General features: G+C 48.8%; 1 protein-coding gene and 1 long non-coding RNA gene across 6 annotated transcripts in view; one reads left to right on the top strand and one right to left on the bottom strand.

Annotated features, from left to right (window-relative positions):
* Nucleotides 1–7,573, bottom strand: part of MCRS1 (microspherule protein 1) — a 9,351-nt gene extending 1,778 nt beyond the window's left edge. The window contains exons 1-10 of one of the 5 annotated variants that reach the window (XM_003939136.4): nucleotides 7,486–7,573; nucleotides 6,143–6,262; nucleotides 5,812–6,045; nucleotides 5,499–5,637; nucleotides 4,962–5,100; nucleotides 4,170–4,328; nucleotides 3,912–4,021; nucleotides 2,931–3,039; nucleotides 2,495–2,633; nucleotides 121–196 (exon numbers count right to left, since the gene is read on the bottom strand). In XM_003939136.4, coding sequence (XP_003939185.1) covers nucleotides 121–196; nucleotides 2,495–2,633; nucleotides 2,931–3,039; nucleotides 3,912–4,021; nucleotides 4,170–4,328; nucleotides 4,962–5,100; nucleotides 5,499–5,637; nucleotides 5,812–5,860 — 920 coding nt within the window. In that variant the 5' untranslated portion in view covers nucleotides 5,861–6,045; nucleotides 6,143–6,262; nucleotides 7,486–7,573. The other 4 variants (XM_010349777.3, XM_074402615.1, XM_010349776.3 and 1 more) reach the window with 4 other exon arrangements.
* LOC141585112 (uncharacterized) overlaps nucleotides 7,572–21,873 on the top strand; it is a 25,351-nt gene continuing 11,049 nt past the window's right edge. Inside the window, exon 1 of the long non-coding RNA XR_012518431.1 lies at nucleotides 7,572–8,166. This is a non-coding gene — a long non-coding RNA (uncharacterized LOC141585112). The remainder of the gene's footprint in view (nucleotides 8,167–21,873) is intronic.

Below are 21,873 nucleotides of genomic sequence, written 5' to 3' on the forward strand. Positions count from 1 at the left end.
TGGCCAAACATCAATAGGTATGACGGGAGCCCGAGGGCTGGGGCCGGGCAGCCTGGGGCGCTCTACCCGACAGGAGTGACTCAGCTCTCTCCACCCCTTCCTGTGTCCCCAGCCACTCACTTGAGCTTATTGTCATCAATCAGGTCCTCTGCATCAGAGAAGTTCAGCACTTGGTCCCCTTTGGGCAGTGGCTGCACTGAACAAAGGACAGAGGCAGCGTGAGCACCAAGGGTCCTGCTGAAGCCCACGCTGCTGAGGGACCCCTGAGCCAAGTGGGCCAACTGCGACTACGCCCGGTGGAGAGCCCAGCCCCGGTGAGGGCACCCACACCAGATTAGGCTGGGCTCTCATGGGGCACAAAGCATCTTTAGACTTAGCTGAGGGTACAGGTGGTTCTAGAAAGGGAAGGAAATTAAAATTGACCTTTTGTATGGGCTTCTCGATGTGCAAATGGCTTGATTACACAGCCTTGAACTGAGCAGGGGAGGCACTACCATTAGCTCCATTTTACAAGTGAGGAAACAGACACAGGAGGGGGGTTAGACTACGTGACCCTAGTTTGGGACAGAGCCAGGATTCAGATCCTGTTCTCTCGATTCAAAATCTCAACTTCTCCTTCCATCACATCATATGCTCTCTAGCGCTTCCTGCCATGCTGTGAGGGGCTGGGAGGCACATGCCAGCCAGGTTCCACTGAGAAAGTATGTGCTGATGAGGTGCTGCCCCACCTTAAGCCAATGCCTCTTGATCTGGGGTCATGACGTGCTAATGGGTCATGGACAGGATAATGAGCATCACAACCCATCAGATATGCTCAGGATAAATACTGTTTCATGAAAGTCTTTCCGTTTTTCTGGCCAAAATGTGAAAGGGAGTTGGGCACAGTGGTGTGTGCCCACAGAGCTACTCAGAGCCTGAGGCAAGAAGATCTCTTGAGCCCAGAATTCAAGTCCAGCTGGGCAACACAGCAAGACCCTGTCTCTTAAAAATAAAATAAAATAAAAGGATTAAGACCCCTCAAATTTGAAAACCTCTGCCTTTCAGCCAGCCGTTCCCAGGACTGTAGGGTGCGCTCTGTAGCAGCTAGTAGCCATGCAACTGTCAAATGAGGAAGTGAGGGGGAGTGTGTAGGGGGCACAGATGCTCCTCTTCCTCCCAGAGGTGAGACTGTTTGGGGGGGGACTTGGGTCCGTCACCCCCAACAAGTCCCTCCCCACCAGAGCTGCTGAGTTCCACCAATCCCATGTTCAGCTGACGTGACAGCTAGGCAATGTGTACTGCCCTGTCCCTAGGGGCTCCTAGCTCTAAAGGGCAAAGGAGAAATCAAATCCTCACATATAAAAACTTGAATGAATAAAACTTTCATGATAAGGCTTTTAGTTAGCAAAGAAATTTACACAAAATAACTTTCAAAATAGTGACAAAGAAGCTAGCTTTAGCAGCAAAAATAAGTTATCCAGTCAGTATCTGTTCTCTGTGTGGGAATTCTGTGATAACTGAGTATAAAGAAGAGGCAGAATTTTGGAAGCTGCAGGAATAAAGAGGACTGCTCCCTGGGCCACTAAAACCAGAGGCCCTTAAGAATGGAAGATGGGGCCACCCTCTGATAAGATTTCCTAAAATGCTCCTGCAGGAACGCTTTTTCCTAAGCAGAAGCTGCAGGACCCTTGATAGTAAGGTGATGGGTACTACTGAAGCTTCATGTTCGAACTGTGTGAAAAACTAAGTAGAAAGCAATGGGCAGTACTTTTAGAAAGTGAGCATACACTTGTACTATGGAAATCAGAACCCAAATCACAGACCTCACTGGGGAGTCCCTCCAATTTCATCACACTGCTTTCCTATTCCTGCCACCAGGAGAGTGAGTGCTCTGCTGGTGAGGAAAGAGGAAGCAGGGAGCAGTGTGGCCCTTGGGGAAAGGGAGAGACAGATGGACTAGGTGTGAAGTCCCAGTGGGGATTTATGAATGGCCTGAGGGCTGCTTGACAGCACTGACAGCCTCGTGGGAACAGAAAAGGAAGAAGGAAGACAGAAGGAAGAACAGAGAGAGGCAAAGGGCAGAAAAGCTCCGAAAAGTCGCTATTACCTCTAGAGTGGAAAACAAAGCGAAGGGTGGCAGGGAAGTGGACTTTCTTATTTTGCTCATGTTTGAATGTTAGCCATAAGAAATATGTTAATGTGTTACTTATGTAAGGATAAATGTATCATAAAAAACAAAAGACAAGAAGTGGCAGATAACTCCACTATCTGGACTTTTTGCCCAAGATTCCAGGCAACGTTGGCTACTCTTACCATGATGCTGAAGACACTTCCAGCCACTTTCTCTCCCTCTGGAAAGGAGTAGTTTTTGTTGCAAAGTGAGGTGAACAAGACACTGCAGGTCACTGAGGAATTTCTTACAGGGCACTTGAAGGCAGCTGTGTCCACAGTACTTGAGACACACACACACGTGCACGTGCACACATCCCTGTTCTGCCAGCTCCTGCGGCGTTACCTGTCTGGTCCTCCAGCAGGTAATACTGCTTCATGAGCTGCCAGTGGGCCTGCAGGGCCTTGGCGGTACGGGCCAAGTAGAAGGCATCAGGGTGTCTGTGTAGCAGGTCCTGGAAGGTCTCCAAGGTGGGCTGGCTGGTCTGGAAGGCAAGAAACATTCTCTAGGCATCTGGGCTTTTTCACACAGGTCTCTGCGTTGCCATCTCTACCTTTTACCCCCGCACCCCTGAGGAGCTGGAAGAAGCAAGATAGTCACCCAGGGAGTCAGGCTTGGCTCCTCCTGAGCCCCCTGTCATAAAGGCCCCTGCAGATGTGCACGAGTGTGCATGTGCACACATCCAGACAGCGGGTAGGAAGCTCCCCACATCAGTGTTTCTCTAGGTTGTCCAGCTCTCCCTGTGCCCTGATCCTCCACCCTTCCCAGCCCTCAGCCTTACCGATCCCACTTTGCTCAGCAGCTGCTCCTCAGCCTTGCTGAAAAGGGCTTTGCTCTGGATGGCTGCAATAGCCTCTGGGTGCAGCTGCCTCATGGCCTGACAGGCCAACCTGGACACGGGAAGAGACAGAAGGAAGAGCTAAAGGAGGGGTTTCAAACAATCTACAGTTTCTATTTCCCCTGAACCTGCAGGCCTTTGACATCCAGAACCTAGAGGCCGGGCCCTCATTAGGAGAGCCTCAGGTTTAGCAGATGACCTGTGGCTCCAAAGGTCTGTCAAGTGAATGAACAGCCAACTCAGAAAACAGAGGCTCCCATGTCCCCCAGCAGACCCAGTCCTGAGGCAGAGCCTCGGACCAGCTGCTGCTCCCTCCAACTCCTTCCTCCTTACTCGGCCAAAGCTGCCACCCTCTAGCCGCTACCTACCACCTCCTCTTTCCAAGCTGAGCCCAGCCCATTTCCTGGTATGTCAGAACTGTGGCTACAACTTAAGTGGTGCCAGGGTCTGTGGAGAAGATGGGCGTTTAGCATCCAACCAAGCTCTGAAGACATTAAACTAACTGGCTGAGGAGGAGGAAGTGTGTGTTGCGTGTGTACCTGAGTTTATTTGGAAGCCTGGCTACTGGAGCTAGAAGGGGGTTTGGTGTTCTATTAAACTCTCCCTTGTTAGAAGAAACTGTAGGAGGTCAGTGTGCAAAGGCTAGGAGGTGACCCACCCAAAGCCACAATGCACACAGTGAGCTACTGGCACTCATTTTAGTCTTCCCTCCCATGCTCCTCCCTCTGCCTTCAGACTCCCTTGCCTGGAGGCAGGAAGAAACCTCTCTTTGAAGCCTCTCAGGGCTCAGTACCACCCCAAGAAGCCTCCGGGAGTCCTGCCTCCCACACCCCTCCTGGGGCCTTGCTACAGTTCCCTCTGCTCCAGGACCCAGATTCTGGTGTCCCTAGTACCTCCCCACAGCTGGAACCAGCTACCACTCACTTGGAGATGACAGGATCGTAGAGCAGAGCGTACCAGCGCTCCTGGACTTCCCGAAGGGTGAAGCGGCAGCTGAACTTCACGCCCAGATGGACGGATGTCAGGTCATTGGTCTGCAAGGCCCCAGAGGGTTTGCTCCAGACTTGGAGCTGGAAAGAACCCTTCGTTGCCACCCACCGGGCCCTGCTGGGCTAGTGTTGGGGCTGGGAGCTGGAGGCTGCGGGAAAAGGGGGAGACTAAGCCTATGGTGGGAGGCACTACCTGCAGCACAGCATTGATGAGCAGGAGGTCATCTGCAGGCTTCCAGCGGCCCAGATCCTTGGTCACCTGAAGTGGCTGTTTACTCTTCTTCACACGCTTGGTGAGTCCTGGGGCTGGGGCTGGGCTGGGTGGCACAGGAGTGCTGGGGGCTTTGGATACCTGGGCAGAGGACAGGAATAAACCAAGCTCAAAGCCAGCATCCAGTCAGCTGGGGCTTCACAACTAGAGTTTCACATACTCTGTGGCAGCGGCAGCCCCAGCACCAGCCCCAGCCCCAGCCTCAGCCCACAACATGAAGCACAGGAAAGGAGCTCAACTTTCTAATACCCACACCCATCCAACCAAGTTACTTCCACATAGTCCTTAACAACAGGGGGTCTTCTCTTTGCTGGTGGTACCCCTAACCCCAGAGTGAAAGGTGGATGGAGAGGATACCGGGAAATCACTCTTGCTGGTGCAGTGTCTAGGGCCACAGCAATGCCACCTGGGAGTTATTTTTACACTCTGCAATGCTGGGAACAGGCTGTCTGCTCCCAGAATAGATGTATGCTCCACGCCTCCCACACGGAATGTGATACAGGATGCATTGGCAGGGTTGGGGGTGGGGGCTGCAGCAAGAAATGGGAAGTAGCGAGAGATGGGTTCCCACGAAAGAAGCATCTGAGATGAGGGCTGAGGCAGCTTGGTCATCTCACCAGCCTCCTCTGCAGGGCTCTTGGCAGCTGGCAAAGGTTCTGGGGAAACATGAAATCTGGCACTACCTCCCATCCCCTAAGTCTCCCAATTCCTCACCTTCTTCTTCTCACTGGAGGAGGGTTCACTCCCCGAACAGCGCCCTGGTTCCACGCCACTGGCCCCCTTTGCCCGGGTAGAGGACTTTGCCAGGCTGCTCTCTACCAGCTCATCGTCGAACTTCTTCCTCTTGATGAACCTGTAAAGGGTCCTGCCCAGTGAACACTCCTTACCCCACCCTGGTGCCCATTCACACACCCCCAGCCCCCAAAACACAGCACGTGCCCAGTAGGGTGCTAACTGCTCCAGCCTGCTTTCACTTTACACCACAGCCTGGCTCAGTGGCCACAGAACTGCTACACTCCAGCCCTCTGAGATGACGGGATCACACCACAAAGACTTCATGTCAGAGACCTAAGATCTGCCTCCCCTGCCCCAGAAAGATTTAGCAGGGACAGGAAAAGCACAAGGCTCTGCCAATACTGAGGTCCCTGAGGGGCTCAGGCGGCCATTCCCAACAGAGGTGGAGGCATGTGGCACTTAACGCCACAGACCTTCTATCCTTTCCCAGTTCCTGGCCCTTCAAACCCTTACTACCTGGAGGAGCTTCTCCGTTTAGGGATGGTGCCCAAGGCCTGGGAGGAGGCTCGCTTCTGCCCTGCCAGTGACTCCTCATCCTCTGAGCGGCTGGCAGTGCCTGATGCCATCAGGGATGAATCTAGCAGTCCCTGAGAATCTGGAAAGAGAGAAATGGTGGATTCGGGCCTCTCAAGAGCCTAGAGCCTCTGCAGATGGGACCCCTCCCAGCCCCCTTCCCCTGCCAGCCCTCTTGGTCCCTCCCCTGCCTCTTTGACATTTGAGGTTTCAAGGTAGAGTTCCTTGGCCATCCAGATCCCATCTGGGCTCAGACCTGGCCCAGACCTTCCACGCTGGGCAGTTCCCCCGGTGCCACGTGTCATGTCGTGCAGCACATGGTGCTCAGGTCAGACTGGTGATGCCGACACACTGGGCTCTGGGCATAACTGCTCCCTCTGCCATCAAAATGCAGCCATGCCAAAGAGCAGCAGCTCAACAGCAAGTCAGTCAATTGTGGCTCTGCCGACAGGTACATGGGTAGTGCTGGCCCAGGGGGAGGTGGCAAGGCCTAGCCAGGACCGAAAGACACACATGCCAGGCACAGGGTGGAATCAGCAGATGCTTGGCACCCGGGCATTTGGGGAGCTGTCCCAGCCTCATACTACCTTTGTCCATCCTCTTACAGTCCCAAAGCCACTGGTTCCAAACCACGGGGCTAGGAGGAAGGGTCCCACAGGTTCATCCAAGAATTCTGACCAGGTGAGCTTAAAGGCTGAGAGGAGATTCTGCAAAGGAGAAATGAGGCTCCCTGAGGCTCAGATTTCCAACTGGCCAGCCTCACTTCCTTATACTGGCTGAGGTCCCTCAGGGTCCCATAAGCCAAGACACAAGGAGAGGAAAGAGGCATAAAGCCCTCCTCTGCCAATATTAGCCTTATATACATCACTCTTGTGAAGGTCACTGGCACCTTTCAGAGTATGATAAAAGCTATGGACTCCAGAAAAGTGTGCAAACACACACTATTTTAGGGGGTTCACAGACCCTCTAATTCTACTGGTATCTCCTAGGTTAAGGGCCTTGACTATAACCTAGTAAGAGACAAGGGATTCTTTAGCCCACTCTTTCTTTACTTCAGCTGCCCACTCAGCTCAGCAGCACCAGCCTTCCCCACCCAGGCCAAAGCAGGGAAAAGGAAAGGGAGCCGAAAATCCAACTCCATCTTGTTGGTTTTGTTGTTGTTGTTGTTGTTGATTTTTTACTTGCGGTTTTCACTGAAGATTTAGTTCGTGGTATTTCCATGAGATACCATCTCGTGGAAACCAAAAACTCCTGTCTGGGAACTGCGTGATTATCAACTACCCTATGCCTCCACAACCCCTGGAGAATCCAGGTATTGGATTTTCTCGGGGCGCTCCTCTCGTGGGTTCCGGCTCCTTCTGACCAGGATGGCTCTTAGCGTAATGTTCTAGGCCTGCGCTAACAGGCTCCCCAGGTGAGCCTGTCGCTCTCCGCTCCATAGGCTAAGGCTGGGAATCTTGATATCTGAGGAGAAGGCGAAGGGGCCCGAGCTTGCCGGCAAACTGAGGTAGGGTCTGTGCCCCCTTCCTTCCCTGGCCCTCCGCCCCTTGTTCTCCCCTGAATGCACACCCAAGGTGGGGGATCAGTCTATGTCTGTCTCAAGAACTCGAGGTAGGAGCATGATGAAGTCACCTCTGCAACTCAAAGCAGAGCACCAAATAGCCTTGGTTTGACACCCACAGGCTCGTGGCTGGGGAGGTGGGGGTCAACTCGCAAGCCCATTCTCACCCCACACGCTCCTTGCCTTTGCGCATGCGTAACACCTCGAGCCAGATTCTAACCCTGTCCGGCCCACGCATGCGCAGCTTTTCGGGGCGCCACTGGGGCGGGGCCCCAAACCTGGGGGTGTCGTCCCCGGCGGCACTCTGGAAAACTCCATTTCACCCCCAACTCCTCTAAGAACCCTCAGAGGCGAACCGCGAGGTCTCACCATTCCTAGACTGCCAGCTCCAACAATTTCTCCGCGGCGACGGTAGCAGCCGCAGGGCCAAAGCCGGCTTCCGTGAGGTACGTCTACTTCCGGGTTACGAACCAGGGGCGGGCAATTTCTTCCGGTTCGTCTTGGCAACGTGCGTGAAGGGGGCGTGGCCGTAATCCCGAAAGTGTAAATATTTCACTAATACCGGAAAGTAAAGATTTTCCTAGTTGGGACAGCATATAAGGAAACGTTAAGGAATATAGGCACCGGAGAGGTAACCCGGATCGAAGGGGTGGCGAGAAAGGGGAAAGGCGAGACTTAGGTTGAGACTGAGCGGGGCTAATTGAAGCAACGCCGGGAGGGTGAGACCGCGGACTGGATTTCGACTTCCGAATTCCCACCAGGGATGGGAGTCTGAGGGTTGCACAGCACGAATTATGCATTGTTTGACCCTTCCAGCGCCTTTTAAGAATCTATTCTGTCAGGCCCACCTGTTAGGCACTGGACGGGGAGGTAGTGTAGCCAGGGAGATGTGGTGGACAGAAAGGGCAGGGAGGCTCTCTGAGGAGCGGATGGAGGATCGTGGGCCGCTTTGCTAAAAAGGAATAGACCCTGCGAAAAGGAGCGGTGTCCACTTGGTCCCGTCAGCTCGACCCCACCGGGACTGCTGGGGCCACTTGTGGTCGCCAGAAGGTAAGAGAGAAAACCGGTGGAAGCACCTTCAGAGGAGAGTGCCTTGGAAGGAATCTTGGGATGGGAGAACGGGCCTGTCGGAAAAATTGGGAATTTCGGGCTGTGAGAGATGCCCCGGAAGACTAGGACTGTTCTCTAAAAGAGGAATTCTGTTTGTTTTATGCTTCCTTTATGAGGCACTAAAGTGTAGCAGCTATAGAGAAACACACTTCAGCTCAGAATATGATTCAGTTCCCAAGCTGTCCAGCAGAGGTGTCAAGCACACATCACATGGACATTGCCAGGGAATTCAAGTGTCAAATGAGAGACTGGCCCTTCTGGCCCTGACGGTATACGATAGCCCTCTGCTTCAAGAGTGCCCACCTCATTTACTGATCTGTGGACTTGCTTAATGAGTACGTACTTATTTTAACTCGCATGAAAGATTGTGAGTTTTATTTTTTAACAGGCACTTGATTAAATATATTATGTAAACTTGTGAAAATATCAGAAAACCAATGAAATAATTTGCATAAAAAGTGATTACATAGAACATTAATATTGTTATTAGTATTGAATATGTATTAATTCATAACTATTAAAAACATAGAGAAGAAAAGACAGTTGAAGGAAATGCACCAGAATGTTAACATATTTTATGCCCAAGTGGTTGGGGTAGTAGTTTTTTCTCTATTTTCCAATTTTTCTATGTATGGCACTTTTTTTTTTTTTTTTTTTGAGACAGAGTCGCTGTCGTCCAGGCTACAGTGCAGTGGCGTGATCTCCGCTCACTGCAACCTCCGCCTCCCAGGTCTTCTGACTCAGCTTCCTGAGTAGCTGGGATTACAGGCACACGTCACTGTGCCCAGCTTATTTTTGTAATTTTAGTAAAGATGAGATTTTACCATTTGGGCAGGCTGGCCTCGAACTCCTGACCTTGTGATCCACCCACCTTGGCCTCCCAAAGTGCTGGGATTACAGGCGTGAGCCCTTTTTTTTTTTGAGACAGGGCCTTCCTCTCTCACTGAGGCTGGAGTGCAGTGGTGTGATGTCGGCTCACTGCAACCTACACCTCCTGAGTTCAAGCGATTCTCCTGCCTAAACCTCGCACAAAGCTAGAATTGCAGGCGTGCACCACCATGCTTGGCTAAGTGTTTTTAGTAGAGACGGGGTTTCACTGTGTTGGCCAGGCTGGTTGCAAACTCCTGACCTCAAATGATCCACCCACCTCAGCCTCCCAAAGTGCTGGGATTACAGGAGTGAGCCACCATGCCCAGCCATATTTTACAATGAGGGGAAAAAAAAGAAAAGGTGCTACACAACTTCTTTTTATTGATTGATTTTTTTTGTATTACTTTAATTGTTTTTATGTACAGAAAACTCGAACAGTGTACACTTAACCCAGTTTTAGTGGCAAGTTCTTTAGCCTTTGCCTTTTCAAGCTTGGCGATGCAAGCCACAGACTTGGGACCCAGAACATAGCCACCCCATTAATGGTGGATCTTTTAGTATCTGTCGTAATTGGTCCTGATAGCTTCCACCAGCTTAGCCAAAGTACCTTTGTCTTCTGAGTTAACCTGTGTCAAGGCAACAGTGGTGCAGGTCTTCCTGTGGACTAGACGTCCCAGTCTTGCCTTCCCCTTGATAATGCAGTAAGGGACTCCCATTTTGCACAGGGCAGGCAAGAAGACAACCAGCTCAATGGGATTTACGTCGTATGCGTCACCACCAGCTGAACTTTCTTGTTCTACACTAAGGTGGACGGTGTTAACTCCTGCTTGAAGGACAGGTGGTCTCTTAGTGGGGACGTCCCCTTTGCCAGCAGCTTTCTTCGCGGCCCAGGTCAGCAGCCTTTGCTTCTGCTCTTGCTTTGTCTCTGGTCTGTACTTGTGGGCCAGCTTAAGCAGTTGAGTAGCTATTTAGTGGTCCAGGGCCTGGGTGAACCGGTTAATCACAGGAGGTACTTTATAGAGGATGGCTCTCTGTTGCTGCAACCTGATATAGTGGGGCCATTTCACAAAGTGGGTAAGGTCTCTTTTGGGCTGGATGTCCTGTCCAATGCCAAAATTCTTAGGCCTTTTCTCAAACGGGATTCACCACTTTATTGGCCTCTTGCTTCACGACAGCAGGGGCCGGAGCCACCTTCTTTCCCTTGGCCTTCTTTCCTTTCGGCATCTTGGGCGGCGGGAAGAGAGCATGATTGATTTTGAGGCAGAGTCTCGCTCTGTCACCCAGGCTGGAGTACAGTGGCACAATCTTGCTCTCTGTAAGCTCCACCTCCTGGATTCAAGTGATTCTCCTGTCTCAGCCTCACAAGTAGCTGGGATTAAAGGTGCCTGCCATCACACCCGGCTAATTTTTGTATTTTTAGTAGAGATAGGGTTTCACCATGTTGGCCAGGCTTGTCTTGAACTCCTGGCCTCAAATGATCCACCGCCTCGGCCTACCGAAGTGCTGGATTACAGGTGTGAGCCACTGCACTGAGCCATAACTTCTTGAGTGAGAGAGGAGAAAGGAAAACTCTTGGGTCCCAGCTGCCTGAGGTAATTCCCTCCCACAAGACGTCATAAGGGAAAGGTGGTGGTCACCATCATCTCCTGTTTGGTGTCTGGAGACTCAAACTTCCCCTCTGGTCCTCAGTCCTCCCTACTATTGGATAAAGAGACCTGGACATCCTTGTAGTATGGATACAGGGATTTCTAAAGGACAGCTTCCTGCTCAAGATCGTGAGCTTTCTGTTTACACAGTATGGTGGAATGTACTAGTATAGTTAGTATATATAGTATACTATCTGCACTAGATGAAAGTTCTCAGGATGGTCTTCTATGAAGAGGTGATGATTGAGCTGATATCTGATGGTTGATAGGCTGCTAGTCATGCAACAAGCTGGGGTACACTGACCCCATCAGAGGGGAAAGCTCTGGCTCCAAAGCAAGAAGGAGTTTGGTGTTTGAGCAACAAGAAGGAGCGTTGTGTGGCTGGAGCAGGGTGATCATGATAAAGAGGGAAAGAGTTGAGAACAGAGAAGTCATCAGAGGGCAGCCTGTGCCAGGCTGTGTAGTTCTCAGTATGGATTTTGGCCTGTATTCTTATTTCATTGCAAAGCTCTTAAAGGATCACAAGCAGGGGCATCCTATAATATTATTTAAGCTTAAAAATGATCCATCTGGCTGCTTGTGAAGAGTAGATTCCAGGGGGCGAAAAAGGAAGCAGTGATATCAGGTTAGAGGGTATTGCAGTGATCCAGGTGAGAGTGAGATCAGGTAAGAGGGTATTGCAGTGATCCAGGTGAGACATAAACCCGGGTGGTTTAGCTGACATGTGGGGGTGGTAAAGATGGACAGGAACTGTGACTTTGGCACATTTTGGAAATAGAACCACAAGGACTTGCTGATGGATTAGATATGGGATATGAAGGAAAGAGAAGGATCAAGGATGAGACTGAGATTTTTGGCCTAAGAACCTGGGTGGATGGTAGAAACACAACCCCTTCAGAATATATCCAGAATCTGACCCTATCTTATCAATTTTCCACAGTCTCCTAGTCCAACTCCCCATTATCCATCATCTATTACCTGGACTATAACAAGAGTTCCCTAACGGGTCTCCCTGCTTTCATTCTTACTGCCCCTCTTTAGTTTATTCACAGCAGCTGGGGTATTCCTATTAGATTGGCAATCTACTCACATCCTGGTTCTGTTCAAGTCCCCCATCTTCCTCAAGATAAAAGCTCACAGCCCAGCCCCTATTGCCTGTCTGTGCTCTTTTAAAAATTACAGTCCTCATCCCTTGCACACTGTACCTCTTCCTGGGTTTCTCCTTAGCCCTTATTATCTTCTTTTTTTTTTTTTTTTTGAGACGGAGTTTCACTCTTGTTACCCAGGCTGGAGTGCAATGGCACGATCTCGGCTCACTGCAACCTCCGCCTCCTGGGTTCAGGCAATTCTCCTGCCTCAGCCTCCTGAGTAGCTGGGATTACAGGCACGTGCCACCATGCCCAGCTAATTTTTTGTATTTTTAGTAGAGACGGGGTTTCACCATGTTGACCAGGATGGTCTCGATCTCTCGACCTTGTGATCCACCCGCCTCGGCCTCCCAAAGTGCTGGGATTACAGGCTTGAGCCACCGCGCCCGGCTGAGCCCTTATTATCTTCTAATGTATGATGTAATTTAGTTATTTTTTGTTATAGGTTTTCCAGCAGTAGAATGTAAGCTTTAGGAAGGCAGGGTTTTTGTCTGTTTTGTTCACTACCATAGCAGGTGCTTAATAAAGATTTATTGTATAAGTGTCTTGCGTAAATTGACTGCAGAGGAGAAGTCTGTGTGAGGAGCAGGTTTGTAAAGGGGCTGAAACAAAAAGTTCTGTTTTAGACATGTTAAGTTTGAGGTGCCTGTAAGGCATCTCGGTGGTGCTATGGAGAGTGGGCACATTAGTTGGGTCAGGGAAGAGGCCTGGACTGTAAATATTCACTGGGGAGTTATCATCAGGAAGATCTGGATGTGGATGCTTACAGAGAGAGTGTAGATAAGAGAACAAGGAGGGCTCAAGACCATTGCATGGGGCATGCCAACATTTAGGGCAAGGCAGAGGAAGAGGGGCCAGCAAATAAACCAAAAGAAGAATGTGGATAAAAAGAAAAGCTAGTAATGGCACCCATCATCCAGCTTCCAGTTAACTCTTCCTGGCTCTAGAACAGTGGTCCGCAAGCATTTTGGAAACAGGGACTGGTTTTGTGGAAGATAATTTTTTCCACAGATGGGGGGTTCAGGGACATGGTTTCAGGATGAAACTGTTTCACCTCAGATCATCAGGCATTACATCCTCATAAGGAGCATGCAGCCTAGATTCCTTGCACATGCATTTTACAGTAGATTCTCATTAATGCCATCACTGATCTGACAGGAGGCAGAGCTCAGGTGGTAATGGTCACTTGCCTGCTGCCATTTCTTGCTATGCGGCCCAGTTCCTAACAGGCCATGGACCAGTACAGGTTGGGGACGCCTGCTCTAGAGTAGTCTTTCACAGTCAGTCACTCTTTCCCTGGAGTAGATGTTGCTTACAGTGGAGGCCACGTTCATGGTTCCTCCTGGATCTTTCCTCAGGGCCCCAGGCTCTGTCTTCTAGGAAATTAGAACACAGTGGTTAAGAACATAGGCTCTGACCAGGCCTGGAAGCTCATGCCTGTAATCCCAGCCCTTTGGGAGGCCAAGACGGGCAGATCACTTGAGTTTAGGAGTTCGAGACCAGCCTGAGCAACGTAGTGAAACCCCGTGTCTGCTAAAAATACAAAAATTAGCTGGGCGTGGTGGTGGGCACCTGTGGTTCCAGCTATTCAGGAGGCTGAGGTAGGAGGACTGCTTTAGCCCAGGGAGGTCAAGGCTGCAGTGAGTCATGGTCGTACCACTGCACTGCAGCCTGGGTGACAGAGTGAGACCCTGTCTCAAAAAAAAAAAAGGCCAGCCGCGGTGGCTCATGCCTGTAATCCCAGCACTTTGGGAAGCCAACGTGGGTGGTTCACAAGGTCAGGAGTTCAAGACCAGCCTGGCCAAGATAGTGAAACCCCATCTCTATTAAAAATAGAAAAAGTAGGCATCATGGCGAGTGCCTGTAATACTCGGGAGGCTGAGGCAGAGAATTGCTTGAAACCGGGAGGTGGAGGTTGCAGTGAGCCAAGATCGTGCCACTGCACTCCAGCCTGGGCGACAGAGTGAGACTCCATCTCAAAAAAAAAAAAAAAAAAGAAAGAAAGAAAAAGAAACCTCCAAAAACATAAGCTCTGTGAGTACGTAGAACTAAACAATTGAAAAGAACATAGACTCTAGAGTCAAACTGGTTTGAAATTGCCTCTATCACCTAGCAGTTTATGACCTTAAGCAAGTTACGTTACTGTGCCTCAGTTTCATCATCTGTGGGGAAATTATAGTCTCCACTTTTCATAGGATGGTTGCAAGGAGTAAATCACTTACTACTGAAACAAGCAGGTAGTACATAGCAAGTGTTCAAAAAATGTTAGCTGTTGTTACTGCTCTTAGGGCTTGAGTCTGATTGCCTCGTGCCAGGTGGTCTGTCTCTAGGACCCAGACTTTGATAGCACAGCTCCTCCCCACTCTTGTCCACTAGAGCAAGACTAGTTGCTGTCTTAGCTAGGGCTGTTACCTCCTGGGATCCAGAGGACACAGGATCTTGCTGTTGTTGGCTCAAGTATTTTATCTTCCTAGGGAGTCAAATCGAATAAAGCTATTGACCATTACTAAGTTACCTGGGGATTTGCAATGCAATTTAAGTCGGCATACACTCTACTTGAGATCTGTATACTGTTTTGTTTTGTTTTGTTTTGTTTCTGTGAGGGAAGAGAAGCCATTTGCAAAGGAAGAGTCTCACACACATATTGAAACCCTCTGAGATATCAACCCCCAGGTTAGAGAATCACAGACAAAACTGAATGAAACATCCAGCTTCTGTAACATGATAAAATCAACACATTTTACTCCAAAGGCAAGAATCGTGCTTACTGAAGAAATCTGGATTATTCTCATTAATTATATGTGTAACAAGGATGGCTCCTGTGACTCTCTTTATTTAATTTTCCTTTGGAAGTACTGGCCTACGTAATTAAAGAAGAGAAAGAAAATGAGATATAAAAACTAGAAAAGTTAAAATATTTATGAATGAGCCTACCTGAAAAATCCAAGGATATCAACTGAAATACTAATACAAATAAGATACTTTAGGAAAATTGGTACAAATGAGTACATTTTTTAAAACCGCCTATCTGAGAATATGAAAGAATAAATTGTATTGTTTACAACAGCAACAACACAGTAAACCAAGCACAATAAATGTGCTAGATCTAGGTACCAGCATTAGTCTGTTCTCATACTGCTATAAAGATAATACCAGGGCCAGGCATGGTGGCTCACACCTGTAATCTCAGCACTTCGGGAGGTGGATCATTAGGTCAGGAGTTCGAGACCATCCTGGCTAACATAGTGAAACCCTGTCTCTACTAAAAATACAAAAAATTAGCCAGATATGGTGGCAGGCAGCTGTAATCCCAGCTACTTGGGAGGCTGAGGCAGGAGAATCGTTTGAACCCAGGAGGCAGAAGCTGTAGTAAGCCAAGATTGTACCACTGTGCTCCAGCTTGGGTGACAGAGCAAGACTCGGTCTCAAATAAAAAAAAAAAAAAAGATAATACCAGAGACTGGGTAATTTATAAAGAAAAGACGTTTAATTGACTCATGGTTCTGCATGGCTGGGGAGGCCTCAGGAAACTTACAATCATGGCAGAAGTGGAAGGGGGAGCAGGCATCTTCTTCACAAGATGATGAGAGAGAATAAGTGTGAGGGAGGAACACTTATATAACCATCAGATGGCACAGAAGTCACTGTTACAAGAACAGCATGGGGAAACTGCCCCCATGATCCAATCACCTCCCACCAGGTCCCTTGCTGGAGATGTGGGGATTATGAGGATTACCATTCAAGATGAGATTTGGGTGGGGACATAGAGCCAAACCATATCAATGCCCAAAACTAAAATGCCACCAAAGGAAATTTGAATAAATGGGAAGGCATATTCTATTTTTGGGTAGAAAGACTCACTGTTAGAAAGATGTCAGCTCTCCATAAATTAATCCATAAATTTAACACAAATCTAATAAAAATACCGACAGATTACACAACCTGAATATAAATTCATATTAAAATTTTTGCATCAGGGATAACCATGTTGCTTCAGTAGCATCGTCAGGATGAAAAACAAGCAAAACACAACAAACAGAATAGCCGTGAGAACATTTTGAAAAGTAAGGTTAATGAGAGGAGAATCACTGTACCACATATTAATACAATAGTTAAAACAGTAAAATCCAGAGGACACTAGCACACACATAAGCTTTTTGATCAAGACAACATAATAGGCCGGGCATGGTGGCTTATGCCTGTAACCCCAACACTTTGGGAGGCCAAGGCAGGTGGATCACTCAAGGTCAGGAGTTCCAGACCAGCCTGGCCAACATGATGAAACCCTGTCTCTACTGAAAATACAAAAAATTAGCCAGGCATGTTGGCAGGCACCTGTAATCCCAGCTACTCGGGAGGCTGAGGGAGAAGAATTGCTTGAACCTGGGAGACAGAGGTTGCAGTGAGCTGAGATTGTGCAACTGCACTCCAGCCTGGGTGACAGAGTGAGACTCCATTTCTAAATAAATAAATAAATGTAAAAGAGTAAAACCACAGATTAAATGTATAATGTCACAGTGGAGAGAGTGTTTTCCAGAATGGCACGCATTTTCTCATAGCTTTAAAAAAAGACAAATTCGCCGGGCGCGGTGGCTCAAGCCTGTAATCCCAGCACTTTGGGAGGCCGAGGCAGGTGGATCACGAGGTCGAGAGATCGAGACCATCCTGGTCAACATGGTGAAACCCCGTCTCTACTAAAAATACAAAAAACTGGCTGGGCGTGGTGGCGCGTGCCTGTAATCCCAGCTACTTAGGAGGCTGAGGCAGGAGAATTGCCTGAGCCCAGGAGACAGAGGTTGCGGTGAGCCGAGATCACGCCATTGCACTCCAGCCTGGGTAACAAGAGCGAAACTCCGTCTCAAAAAAAAAAAAAAAAAAAAAAGACAAATTCTGTCAACATAAAAATCTATAATTCTACAGAGCAAAAAAAAAAAAAAAAAAAAAAACAACCATAAAGACAAATGGCAAAGTAGGGAAAATATTTGCAACTCATATCATAGTCAGAGGGGCTAATTTGCTTATTATGTACAAAATCTCTACAAATCAATATGGAAAATAACAAAAATTCAGTAAGAAAATGGAATGGTTAATGGAAAAATAAATGTCTCTTAAACATGAAAAAATACTGAACCTCACAGGACAATTGAAACTACATTTAGGGCCAGGCGCAGTGGCTCACGCCTGTAATCCCAGCACTTTGGGAGGCTGAGGCGGGCAGATTGAGCTCAGGAGTTCGAGACCAGCCTGGGCAACATGGTGAAACCCCATCTCTATTTTTTTAAAAGAAAAAAAAAAAAAGAAACTACATTTAGATATAATTTTTCACCCACAGATTGACCAAAAAATCTAGATGTTGGACACTTAGCTTTGGCATGGTTATAGGACAATAAGCCCTCTCATGTTACTGTTAGAACTATAATTCATTAAGACTTGTCAGAATTTACAAATGCATAGAATTTCTGATCCAATGTACTTGCACATATACAAAATAAATTTTATATAAAATTAGCCAGGTGTGGTGGTCACCTCTGTAATCCTGGCACTTAGGTGGTAAGATTGCTTAAGACCAGGAGTTCAAGACCAGCCCGGGCAAAGTGGCCAGACCTCGTCTCTACAAAAAAATGAAAATAAAAATATTAGCTAGGTGCAGTAGTCCCAGCCACTTAGGAGGTTGAGGTGGGACGATCTCTTGAGCCCAGGAGTTCAAGGCAGCGGTGAGCTATGATCACCCCACTGCACTCCAGCATGGGACAAAGTGAGACTTCATCTCTTAAAAAGAGAAGAGTTATCAACTGGAGCAATGTTTATACTGCAAAAGTTTAGCAAAAACCAACTCAAACATCTCTCACTAGAGGACTAATTAAATCATTGCACGTGCATACAATCCAGGCTGTAGAGCTGTCACAAAAGTCTTTATAAGCCGTCACTGAACTTTATCCTAAGAAAAATGAAGACCCATTAATGAATTTTGAAACCAGAGTGTGGAATTAAACCTGCATTTTAGATGTCTCTGGCTTAGTATGAAGCATAGATTGAAAGAGTAAAACAGAAGCCAGGGAGATCAGTTGGTGGCCCAATTTAGGGTAGTTACTGAGGGGAAGACACTTAAGATGTAGATGATGACAGGGCTTGGTGAGAGATTGCATAAACCGGTACAGGAGCTCAGGCACCAATGATGCCCAGTTCAGGCTTGGCAGGATAAGCCTGGTGGATATGCATTGAGACCAGAGGCACAAGTGCAGCTGCAGGGTTGGGGGTGAGAAGAAACGGTTATGAATTTCATTTGAATAGATTGAGTTGGAGGTGCCAGTTGGCAATGAGTTGGGATGTGCAGTTGAGCGTTTGCATATACAGCTCTGTGACTCAGAGGAGATATTGGAATTGGGAATGGATTCGGGAATCATCATCGTATAGCTGATGTTTGAGGCCATAGGAAAATCTGAAGTCATCTTGGAATGTCCTGTGCTGGCATAACAGGAGAGTCCAGGTGCTGGAGCAACCCTTAGGGAACACAGGCAGAAGAGAATGAAAATCTTCAGGAGCTGGAGGAGTGTGGGAAATGTGAGTGGGAGACCAAGAAGAGCATCACATCGTGGACCTTAAGGAAGAGGGTGCTTGAGTTTTACTGGTGTCTGTCTCTCCCTTGATTTAAAATCCTCCACATAAACTAGGTTTTATTTTTCTTTGTTTTCTGCCCATCTGTCTTATCCTACCTTCAATTGGCACAAGGTTTTGTGCATAATAACTATGTCTGTGGATAAGCAACTCATGAGTGAGTGGCTCCAGTTGTAACTGGTTCTTTACACCACTGTTGTGCACACCTCCATGACTGCTCCTCTCCTTGCTGTCTCTGTCTCCATTCTCTAAACTCTCCACGCTGCCATCAGTGGCTCTCCACTGCCTACAGAGGAGCATCCTCTGGTTGGCCTGCAAGCCCATCCAGATCCAGTCCCAGCTTGGCTTATCTCCTACAACACGTGGTGTGGAACTACAGCCCTGCCAGCCACTTGCTGCTGCATGAACGTGCTCTGTGCTTACAGTGTCCTTTTCCCTTGGATTTCCCAGATTTGCCCACCCCCACCCTCTGCAATAGTTCCACCCATCCTTCCACATTTCCTGGAGATCCAACTTAGCCCCAAAGGCCTCCCCAGACCTTCATTTCCTTGAACATCTTCCCCATTCTCCATTGCACTTTGTCTTGTGTTCCCACACTGACTCCCTACCAGTTACTACTCTTTCTCCACACTGGAGTGTGAGGTGAGACCCTCCCAATGTCACCATTTCCCCATGGCTCACTTCCCCAGCTTTTCAAGTCTCAAGTGTCTCCCCATGAGGCTTGCCATGACCCCTCTGTTTCAGAGCCAACTCCTGCACTTAGCACGGTACAGTTGCTGAAGGAGTGGCAGGCAGGTGGATTGTGAGTCCCTGGGAGTTCAGGACCCTACTTGGATTTATTTCTGTAGCTGCGCCAGTGCTTTGTAACCAGTCAGCACCCTGTGTTTGCAATAGGCTCCTGGAAAATGAGTTTTCCTCACTTCCATGCCTCTGCTGCCAAGTACAGAGCATGGCACCACCATAGGTGCTTAATAAATGTTTAAAGAATCAATAAATGAAAAATAAATTTAATTGCTCTCAGGAGCCCCCAGAGAGGGCCACTGGCTATGCAAACTCTGGTTTGTGTGTGCTCCTGCCAGCGCTGACAGGCTGCCTTATGGGCCAGTGACAAGCTGTGTCCTGTAAACCTGGCTGTGCTGAGGGACAGTAACGTGTGGCTCACAGAAGGCACTTGGGCTTTCATGGTGGCCAAGCATTTAATACAATGATTATGGTGCTCTAGGCAGAAACAGCCTAGAAGAAGCCTCAGAGGTAGCAAAGGAGGGGTGGGAGCACTTACTCCTTAGGGAAAGCTTGACTTGGTTTCTACTGTGTGCATGGCCCTTTGAGGGGCCGGGAAGAGGGGAAGGTAAGCTGTGACAGCAACTGGGCATCCGTCTTAAAGAGTTTCAAGTCTAGTCTGGGCGCAGTGGCTCATGCCTGTAACCCCAGCACTTTGGGAGGCCAAGGTGGGTGGATCATGAGGTCAGCAGTTCGAGACCATCCTGGCCAACATGGTGAAACTCCATCTCTACTAAAAATACAAAAAGTAGGCCAGGCGCGGTAGCTCATGCCTGTAATCCAAGCACTTTGGAGGCCAAGGCAGGTGGATCACCTGAGGTTGGGAGTTCAAGACCAGCCTGATCAACATGGTGAAACCCTGTCTTTAAAAACAAACAAACAAACAAAAACTAGCTGGGCGCACTGACGGGCACCTATAGTCCCATCTACTCCGGAGGCTGAGGCAGGAGAATCACTTGAACCCGGGAGGTGAAGGTTGCAGTGAGCCGAGATCGTGCCACTGCACTCCAGCCTGGGACAGAGACAAAAAAAAAAAAAAAAAAAAAAAAAAAAGTTTCAAGTCTAGTGGGGTTGAGGGCAGACTCACCAATAATCCCAGAACAAAGGCAAGATGGACCAATCCGGGAAGAGATCCACACACGTAGGCAAGAGAGCCCACAGGAGAAGGGGAGGCTTAGGGAGGATTAGGGGAGGCTTCGTGGTGGAGGGGGCATCTGAGCTCATTGACTAAGCTTTCTCTCTTAGTCACCTAGGAATGAAATGGAATCTCACTCGTCACCTAGGCTGGACTGCAATGATGTAATCTTGGCTCACTTGAACCTCCACCTCCTGAGTTCAAGTGATTCTCCTGCCTCAGCTTCCTGAGGAGCTGGGATTACAGATGCCTGCCACCACGCCTGGCTAATTTTTGTATTTTTTCATGGAGACCAAGTTGGCCAGGCTGGTCTTGAAGTCTTAACCTCAGGTGATCCACCCGCCTTGGCCTCCCAAAGTGCTGGGATTGTTTGTGTGAGCCACCACTTCTGGCCTTCATTGACTAGGCTTTCTGAATGGGGTGGAAATTGAAACAGCTTCCAGCTGGTCTCCCTGCTCCCAGTCTGTGCTCACTGTGTAGCCAAATGATGCTCTTGAATTGAAGAGCAGATGATGTCACTTCTCTGCTCAGAATTCTGCAGTGGGTCCCATTGCATTCCAGGTGAACAGTGGTCCTTACAGTGGCCCACAAGGCCTTGTGTGATCTGCCTCCCAGTTGCCTCTGCAGTATGTCTCCCCCCCACCCTCCCACTCACCCACACCAGCTACCCCAGGCACCTTGCTGCCCCCCTGAGTGTGCCAGGCAGGCTCCCACCTCAGCATGCTCTCCCTGCCTGGCACACCCTTCCCCTGGGTTACCTCCTCACCTGCTTCAAGCCTTCACTGAAATATCCTGCCATGCCCTCTCTACTTCAAATGGTAACACCCACTCCCCTGCATTCTGCTGCCTTATTCCTCTTGAAATTTGTGTTTCTTCCTGGCACCTTTGACCTGCTGACATAACTGTATATTTTACTAATTTATTTTTGTTTCTTGTCTTTCCCCCCCGTAGAATGTAAGCTTTGTGAAAACACCTTTTAAAAATCTGTTTTACTCACCACAGTATCCCTAACACCTAGAACATTGCCTCATAATGAGTTAGGTGCCCAATAGGTACTTGTTGAATGGATGAATGAGTAAATTAATTAATCGGGCCATGCTGTATGCTTGAGGAAGTCCATGGGAAGGGCCTCCTGGCAGAGCTCCTAAAAACAGCTGCTTAAAGGGTCATCTGCAGGGATAGATCTCTGCCAATACAGAGCAGAGGACCTGCTGGGGGCGGGCAGTCAAGCAAGGAGGAAGGGGGCCCAGGCTGAGGGAGAGCAGACTCCACCGCCATGAGTCATCTTCAGGATCCTGGTGTCCATAGCCTGGATCTGGAATGCCTCGAGTCTTCTCCTCCCTCTGCTGCATTTGCTGTCCATGCTGGACCTGCACCTTCTCAGGAACCCACAGCAGCCTAGCTTCCTTTGTGTCTCTCTTCCCACAGTCCCCTCCCTTCTAATTCCTGGCCC

The sequence above is a fragment of the Saimiri boliviensis genome, chromosome 7 (assembly GCF_048565385.1).
Source record: "Saimiri boliviensis isolate mSaiBol1 chromosome 7, mSaiBol1.pri, whole genome shotgun sequence".
In the NCBI taxonomy this organism is placed as follows: Eukaryota; Metazoa; Chordata; class Mammalia; order Primates; family Cebidae; genus Saimiri; species Saimiri boliviensis.